General features: G+C 38.8%; 1 protein-coding gene across 1 annotated transcript; it reads left to right on the top strand.

The window, feature by feature from the left end:
- The first annotated feature begins 7,703 nt into the window (after positions 1–7,703).
- Positions 7,704–8,849, top strand: LOC139729362 (galanin receptor 2a-like). The gene has a single exon (XM_071640289.1). It carries the CDS (start codon positions 7,704–7,706, stop codon positions 8,847–8,849), a length of 1,146 nt encoding a protein of 381 aa, XP_071496390.1.
- Positions 8,850–9,774: the final 925 nt, after the last annotated feature.

The following is a 9,774-nucleotide window of genomic DNA, read 5'->3' as shown; positions in this document are numbered from 1 at the left end:
ACGAAAGAATAAAGAAAATTCAACATATTTTCACTTTTCTCGCTTAACAAAAGAATACCCGACTTCTCTCTTTCAGAAGGCAGGAGAATAATATTACCCTTAACATACGTAAGTAACAAGTTTTGTGAAATTCTCTTCTTATTTTCCTTATGTCGTTGTACGCATGTGATATCATGCACAGTAGTAGTCGTCTCATCCAGCAGTGACTGTGCAGATACTTCATAACTTTTGAACGGATTGTCCGATTTTCCCTAAACTTTCACTGATGTGTTCTACTAATTTTGCTGCATTCACTCAACCCACGTCTATGAAGGTGGACTTGTCCTTTATTAAGGGAACTGTCATCTACAGAGACATTCAAATCCAAACTTAAAACTTATCTGTTCCTCTCACACTGAGGACTGTAATTGCTGTATGTCATTAATGTTCGGAACAATATTGTATTTTTAATTGGTTTCTTTATTGGATAAATATTTGTGTTTTGTTTGCCATTTTCTTTTCTGTTGACATGTTTGAACATGTATATGCATGTATGTATATCATTCTCATTTTTGAAGCGCCATGAGCACTGAAAAGTGGACCTGTGCGCTATACAAGTTGCCACTATTATTATTATTATCATTATTATTATTATTATTATTATTATTATTATTATTATTATTATCATTATTATCATCATTGTTATCATTACTGTTATTATTATTATTATTATCATCATCATCATTATAAACGTTCGCTGATTGAACTTTCGGCACGATGGATGTACGTTTCTCATTCGTCTGCCGTTCGCCCAAATGCGTCCAACCCTTCTGGAACTTTGCCGAAACGAATGCATATCAACGTCCCACAGCGTATAATGTAACAAAATGACTAACGAATGGCTACCGAGCATATTATTCAAACCTACTTAAACGCTCACAAGGCGTTCATCTGACCCTGCCTCTGACGCCTTGTACCTGATGGTACGCTAGGCCTGAATAGTCTATACCGATAGCGTATTACATACAAAACGTGTAACGAGTGACCACAGTACATTAGACCCTACGTGTAGCGTTTTTTGTTAGTTACGTCACAGCCCCCCGTCACAGCGAATGCGAGTTACACGTAACGCAGCACCAAATACAAATCTGAATGCGGGCATTATTTGATTTAATTAAATCCCATTCATTGCTACGTCCAATGTTTGTCAGAAGCATTTGTATAAAAAGGTAACGGCCCTATTAAAGCCCCTGTCACACTTTGCCGGATAGGACCGCCGTATACGAAAGACGAGCGATATTTTGCTTATCTGTTGTTCAAATCGTCAATGGATAAAGTGGTCAAGTGTAAAGCTTCCGTTTCAGAGGAGCGCACATGCATGGTGGAGGGGCCGAACAAGACGATCAAACAACGCATCTGGGGCGATTGTGTACAGGACAGTGAAACGTGTGCAAACGCATGAGAAACGAATATGAACCGCATGTCCACAGGACAAAACACACAAGGAACAAATGGATGATGCATGAGACGTACATCGAACGTCAAAGATCCATTTACGTGACGGCTATCGGGCTGAATACGTGCATTATCTTTGAGCGTCAACCAATCGGCCAATTCTGCCTCTACACATCTCAGCAGCTTCCATCAATATGCCAAAGGCATCGAAGATCAAAACCAAGTTTCCTCGTGAATATGATGGCTACTTTTGCTAGACCTTTAACACCACTTTCTTCATTTTTGTCCCAATATCACGTACAGACTTATCTTAAAATTTCTCACATTTACACAAAATCACTTTATACATGCCCGTTGTTATAATTATATACTTCCAAAATTTAGCTTTCTGTACTCTCTAAAAAAGGAAGAGTGAAAATGTTCACTCTTGAAGGAGTGAATAACAGAAAAGAATGAGTTTCGAGTGAAATTGAAAATGAACATTTTCACTCAAAATTCACTCCAATTTCACTTGAAACTCAGTCTTTTCTGTTATTCACTCTTTCAAGATTGAACATTTTCACTCTTTTTTTTTTTGGTTTTTTTGAAGAGAGTATTTTTTTTCAGATGCTTTTTATAAATATCAATGGCGGATCAACTTTGATTTCCTCAAGTAAAGGCACACATTCTTTATTGAACTCATTGTATTGGCTCTTGAAGTCAAATATATTTGACTGCATTCAGAATATCAGTGTGTGCAATACATTTTTCAAGTTTGGACATTGACTCAATGCTTGAAGCAGTCTCTATTCTCTCAAACAGTTTCTGTGAAGCATCAAATCAAATGCAGCACAGTAATAATTATGACTCATTAAGATTTCCTATTGATGATTCAAACCTTGTAGCCATGCATGGTTTTTGATTTTGATGACATGAATCTTCCACTCATTGTCTCACTCTCAACTCGAAGTTCACCACTTCTGCGTCAGAGCAATGAAAATCACGACTTTTAACTTATGACTAACCAACACTATCTGAGCCGATGCCCACTCACATCGTATGTGCTTCATCGCCCCTTTCATCTTAAAGGGTTGCCCTTTTTGATGGTACAAGTACAACTAGTGTATTATAGGTGATAATGATGCTTCCATAGAAAAAAAAATCTAAAAATTGTCTAATGACAATTGATCATATACTGTACAAACCAAATTGCCTGCGTCTCTCAGGACCAAGCAACTTCCTGGACCACATCTGCCTTCTCTGTTGCTTGCGCTGCCTCCTCCGGGAGGCAATATACTTCTTTAGAGCCATGTTGGCATTCTTAAAATTCAGATGTTTGCCTGCAGTAAGGCTGCCCAGTATCGATGTATATAGCTTCAGCACGACAGAACGGCATTAAAATGCAATGATAAGGGCGAGGTCCTACGGCGTTTGTATTATGTCCTGCATGGCAGGAGTCATTTGCAGCAAAGCCGGTACATATTCGTTAAACATCAGCTTCATGTCCTGTTCAAATACTGTGGATGTGCTGTAGATATCCTGTAGATAAATTATGCTGTAATCATCGCTTATGGCCGTCCTGTCCGTTTGTCATCCGTAACTACATGACGTTTTGCCCGGTAGTCATCCTGTGGCTATTCCGTGGGTATGCGTTAGATGTGCTGTACATAGCCGTTCCATCGGTTCCATCTTTTGCAGCAACGGACTTTATAGGAGGCCTAGCGGATGGAAACGCGTGGAAAACGACAAAGCACAGTACAAACAGGAGAAAACGTGCAACTATCGCACAAGGGTCGGATCGCGTTATCCGTTTTTGGCGAGAAATAACTTTGTGCATGCACAAAGTTTTTTGGCCGCTCTGACGGAAATCATCGGAAGATAAACGTCCATCCAAAGGATAAAAAGGACTTGAAACGCATCGTAACGGATATTAACGGATGCTAAAAATCGACATTCGTTTCTTATACGTTTGCCTTATCCGTCAAAGGGTGACAGGGGCATTATAGTAACAGCAAGTAACAGCAACAACGACACATCCTATTAAACTGTGTCTATACAATGTAATTAAGTTGTTACAGGAGGATGATGTCACAGCTGGGATTTTTGAAAAAAATGATCTCGAGGATTTTTTTTTTTTTCAGAGGCGGGGCTTAAGGGGGCTGTACAGTACTGGTTGAGGTGGGGATTCGTGTTTTTACATTCCGAAGTGAGATAATGAGAAACCTCTTATGAAATATGAAAGAGCATGTAATGTTAAGAAGGATTCAACATTTATTTGATGAAAATTGGTTTTCAAATGGCTGAGATATCCCAAAAAGTGATAATAATAAAAGACTACAGGCCATAACTTTATTAGGATCTCTTTGTTTCACCTTGTTTTTGGATATCTCGGCCACTTCAAAACCGATTTTCATCAAATAAACTTTTGATACCCCTTAGAATTGCATGCTCTTTGACATCTCATAGAGTGGTTTCTGAATATCTCGCAAAACGTTAAAAGCTAAATCCTCACCTCGACCAGAACTGTACACACCCTTTAAAGGGAACCCAAACCCAAAGAGCAATGTGGATTGAGTGAAAGCAGCAACATTAGTAGAATATATCAGTGAAAGTTTGAGGAAAATCGGACAATCGATGCAAAAGTTATGAATTCTTAAAGTTTTGGGGTTGGAACCGCTGGATGAGGAGACTACTAGAGGTTATGACGTATGTGTGGACAACAATATAAAGAAGATAATTTAAGAAAATTCCAACAAAAATTCACTTTTCTAGCGATATGAAAGAGAACCTGACAAACTGCTTTCAGAAAACAGGGGGAATAATTGCTATCAAGTTGATGGAATGTATAATTTTAAATTTTTGTACTAATGTTGCTGCTTTCACTTAATCCACATTTCTCTCTGGGTTTGGGGTTCCTTAAACCCCGATCCCTCCCTCCCCAGGCGGTTAACAATACACCGTGCTTGAATTGTTCCATATTCTTAGAGATATTCCCTTCAAGGATGAAAATGGGCGGGGGTAATGGGTTAGAATTTTAACCCCTATCACGGGCTTTTGGTAGGGAAGCCATCAAAATTGAATAAATTGAATTTATTCTCATATTGTACAACAAAACGAAATACAATACATATTACTGGAGAAATACATCAAAATCATCAGATTACAATTCAAACTAGAAATGTCGCTATGGCCACTGGTATGCCTCCGCCATAATGCATGGTTCTCCTAATAGGTCTATAGTACAATGTCATGTGTGATGACAGTTTCACATAATTATACCTGTCGGCAAAATATTAAAATGACTGGTTTGTTACAAATGTGTTGAATGTTCACTTTCCTTGAACTAGGTTTATTGGATGAATGGCTATATTGTCTAAGAGTGCGGGTATTTTGGGGATTTGAGGATTTTTGACTCTTTCATAAGTTTAAGGAAAAGTGAAATGTTACACTTTCACTTGACCTTTGACCTTATGGCAAAGTACTTCCAAGAGAATCTCTATTGATACTTTCATACACTAAGTTTCAAGAAAAATCCTGCAGGCATTGCATGTAGATAAGAGGAAAATAGTGAGATTTCGAGGAGTTGACCTTGACCTTTGACACCTCCCCCCCCCCCGACCTGTTACCCATGACCCCTACATTCCCTAAATAATCACTGCAGTCAGTGCATGCATATGTACTAAGTTCCATGAAGATGCCTTGAACCATTTGGGTTTTATAGAGAAAAAAAAACTGAAATTTTAACATTTCAATTGACCTTTGACCTTTGACCTCGCGACACAAAACTCTCTCTGGAGAATCTTTATTTGGTAGTTCATGTATACACTAAGTTTCAAGAAAATATCTTCAGGCATTGCTTAGATATGGGGGAAATAGTGAAATTTTGTGCATTTGACCTTGACCTTTTGACCTTTGACCTAGAGCATGCGTGCCCAAAGTTGATAGGCACAAATCCACCTACTCATACATAATATACATGCCAAGTTTCATTAGGATGTTTTTAACGGTTTTTTAGTTACGCTGTCCACAAAATAATTTATTGATTACGGACGGAAGGACGGACGGACAACCCGAAACTATAATACCTCCGGCTACACACTTCGTGGCGGAGGCATAAATACAAAAGAAAAACCTATTGGTACAAAACTAAACGCAATGATAATCAAAGCGAATCGACAACACAAGACTATGACGAGTGAATGACGAACCGAAGCTAAGGTCCCTTACAAATAAAAGTGTGAAATATAATGGACCCAACTAATACCAATTCTTGTGAATACTAGTTTGAATGCATAATGGAAGACAAGAAAAGAAGAGTGACTGAACCAGGTTCACATCGCTTACCCATTAAAGGGGGCCCTGAAATCCAAATGCATGTTGATTTGTGTTGATTTATGACACCCTCAACATCACTTTTGCGGTGAAACGAATATCTAGAAACATTCCATATATCTTTAACGATTTTTTTCTTCTATTTTTCTTCAGATTACTCCGGAACCCCAACAAAAACAAAAAAAAGAAATCCCTCCAAATCAATATTCCTCAGATGACCTCATCTGTCAATCATTGCTATTTAAAGTACTGAAATGTTTAACACCAGACATTGGAATGCACCTTCCCCTCGACTCAGCATAACTTGCATGTTCCCTCGCCATGTATTTTGTTAGTCACATTAATATCACAGATACATGTTTCAACTCTGCACTTTTAGTAGAGTCAAATTTTACACCTTTACTGAAAGTTTCACAGTTGCACCTTTAAGTTGTTCTACTAGCTGTAAATAATCACCCGTACAGATATGCCTATATAGCAAAGTGTGCCTTGCATCATTGGAAGAATTTCATCATGTAGCTAAATCAATGTCAATCGCCTTCTAGTTCTTCCAGGTAGAAAGGACATATCAAAGAGTTTATACGAGGAAGATGTGAGATATTGACAAGAAGCGATGTTACACTGAGTATATTAATTCTACTAGGTGTTACAAAAAAATATTTCCCACTTTTGATCCTTAATAGTTCGAAAAGTATATATCAGTCAAAATTGTAATTGATGTGAGTAATAGCTGTATAGTGTACAATTTTGTTGGAGGTGATTTGAATATGAAAACCTATATTAGTTTCATGAAGTCTATGATTAATTTCAAAGGTAGGTTCCAGATTTTGGTCAAATTTTAACCCTCTGTACAAAACTTGAACTTTACACAGGAACTAATAATGTGTATGTGAGTGTGTGCTTACAATGACCCTGAACAATGGACATGGATACCACCTGTTCAGAGCTCTACTCCAAGGCACGTGACTAATGCTTTATCAATTATTCATGATGGATTGCTCTGGGCACTGCTAGTCTGAATTCATGGCAAAGGGTGAAACGCACGCACATGAAAAAACGTAAGCACGTGTTTCCATGTGCTTGCATACACCACATTTCATAATGAATAAAGACTAGCTGTGATAGTGGAATTCCTCAGGAATAAATAATGAAGCATTCAAATCCTGGTCATTGTCCAGGACCATTGTCTGGGTGTCAACTACACACTTCCATACACACCAGTAACTCCTGTGCAAAGTTAAAATTTTGTACAGAGGGTTGAAAATAGAGCAAAATCTGAAACCTAACTGAAAAATTAATGCTGAATTTAATGAAACTGACTTACGCTTTCATTTTCAAATTACCTCCAACAATATTTTACACTATTTAGCTATTGCTCATCAATGTCAGTATTATCTGATATACAGTTTCTGAATTCAATTCAATTCAATTCATTTATTTTCATTCTTCTTTTTTCTTTCTTTCAACAAAAACATAACACAAGATGAATCAGGTATTACATAATAAACAAAACATTTGCCTTTGCAATGAATATATGATATCGATAAACATAAGAGCGCATACTGGCAAAAAAAAATAATAATAATACAAAGTCATGCTTCAGTTGAAAAAAAAAGGAAGAAAGAATAGAGAGGTCAACTAAAAAGCAAAGCTTGTAATTATACAGGATCAAAAGTGGGAAATGGTTTTTTTTTTGGAACACCTAGTACATGTACACGATAGACTCGCGAATCGTGTGGGAGTTACAATGAGCATGGTCGTAGGTCCATGCAATGAGTATAATGTATCTTTACTGGTTAATTCATTATCATATCTGTGCGCAACGAAGTGCGCATTCGATCACTCCAGATATATATTACAGGGCATACATTGCTCAAACCTGCACTCAACCAAAAACTTTTAACATCCTCTCGTCGTTTTCGGTAACGAGTGTTTAAGCTTTGCTTCATTAAATGACAATGGAAATGGAAACCACTCTGACGACTTCAAACTTTCTCGACTCGACATCGACTTGGACGTGGGACTTCGACGCGTCAAACAAGGATTTAGTCGTTAATATCGTATTCACCATCCTCGGCATAGTCGGAATACTCGGAAACGTGCTCGTCCTTGCAGTAATCAGCTTGCTGAAGGAGCTCCGCACATTCATGAACATCTTAATCGCCAACCAATCCCTGATTGATCTCGTCACCTCTCTGCTGGTGTTCCTTCACTGGTTTTCCGAAGTTCCGGTCAATGAGGAAAACAAAGTCCGTGCCTTTATGGCATGCACTGTCATCAACAGCAAGTACCTTTTCTGGAGTGCCATTGTGTCGTCGACGTTCAACCTTGTTCTTCTAACGTTGGAACGCTACCTCGCCGTCATGCACCCCATTAAGTACAAGAGAGCCACAACGAAAAGGCGGACAATAATCATCATCGCTCTCGCCCCCTGGCTTCTAGGGTTTGGATTCCAGACATACTCAACGATCCCTATTCGCGCTGAGGGGACAGCTTGCATAACGAAGATAGCGGGCAGGACGCTGATCGCCCTAGGGGTGATGTCCTTCTTTGTCCAATACCTTTTTCCTCTCTTGGTGATGATCTTTGTTTACGCCAGGCTAATAATGTCTCTACGGAATAGAGTCGCTCACTTCAATGCCCCCGGAATTGCCTTGAGAATGTCTGGTCGTGGCCGTCACGCCCGAAGCGCTAACGGTTACACCAGAGCTCCTCTTGGACAAAACGCCTTACCAAAGAATGCTGCTGCTGCTGGTCGTGATGCCGCCCGAATTCCAAACTACAGAGACAGAGCTCGGAAGAACATCGTGAAGACCCTTCTGATCGTGTCTGTAACCTTTGCGATCTGCTGGACTCCGAATCAAATCATGTATTTGAATTACAACCTCGGGGGATATCTCGATTTCGAAAGCCGCTTCTACTATTTCTCGGTCATCCTAGCCTTCTGCAATATGTGCATCAATCCTTTCATCTATGCCTTCAAGTATCGACGATTCAAGAAAGGGATGAAGAAGCTCTTCCTTTGCCGAAGTCTGGAGCCGCGTTTAACTGGTTGTACAGGCGTCTCTGTCATCAGTCATGAGGCTTGGAAGCGACAGCATTGAAGCTTTAAGTTCCATTCCTCTCCATGCTAAAGTTGACTTGAATAAATCGATTAAAATCAAACAGAATATGTGTCATAGAAGTTTCATCAAAATCGGACATAACATTTGAAAAAACGATATTAAAGTTTTGACTCTAACGTTTCACATACTTTTACCGAATGAAGTTTTGGTTGGGAACAAATAATGCAAATTAGCTGAAGGCAAAAAAAGAATAGCACACAAAGCATGTTTTAGCTTTAAAATTCAATAACTTCGACTAGTTCCCCTTCAAGATATCATCGCTATATACAGGTAAATGCAACACAACAATTTCACGTAACAGATATATTAATTTCCCACTAACAGATCTTATCATTTGTAGGCCTATATAGTTGATTGTTAATCAACAAAAGGTGAATTCAATTCTCTTTCATATCATGTCAAAAGCAGAGCTGATGATTTGGTGAATCTTAAGTAAGTGAGTAGGAAACGTGTGATGTGATGGCATCTAAATTTTTGACGCTATACCAATGTCACTGCTTCGTAGAAACATGTGACACTCTGATGTTCAATGACTTTCATTTCCAACACCGGTTTCCGATGAAACCCTTTCTCTATGTTTAATCGCACTGTGTACTGTATATAATACTCAACTTGATAATCGTATGTGCTTTGAGTGCCTAATTGATAGTAAAACTCCATTTATCGGGCTGTGCAACACACCGCCTGAAGTCCCGGCCACGGAAAGTGTTTACGTGGAAAAGCATACACGTTAACCACTGTTAACACTCCTAATAGGATAACAGCATCGTTGAAAATGTATAGGTTTGCCGAAGAGGCAATCATGTCTGTTGGATCAGCCCAGTCACGTTTGTGTGTGTGTGTGTGTGTGTGTGTGTGTGTGTGTGTGTGTGAGTGTTTGTGCTTTTTGGTAAACTCATAGAAA

The sequence above is a fragment of the Diadema antillarum genome, unplaced genomic scaffold (genome assembly GCF_040938485.1).
Source record: "Diadema antillarum isolate AM-2024a unplaced genomic scaffold, OU_Dant_1.0 seq00000234_RagTag, whole genome shotgun sequence".
NCBI lineage: Eukaryota > Metazoa > Echinodermata > Echinoidea > Diadematoida > Diadematidae > Diadema > Diadema antillarum.
This window is presented reverse-complemented; position numbering and strand designations above follow the sequence as displayed.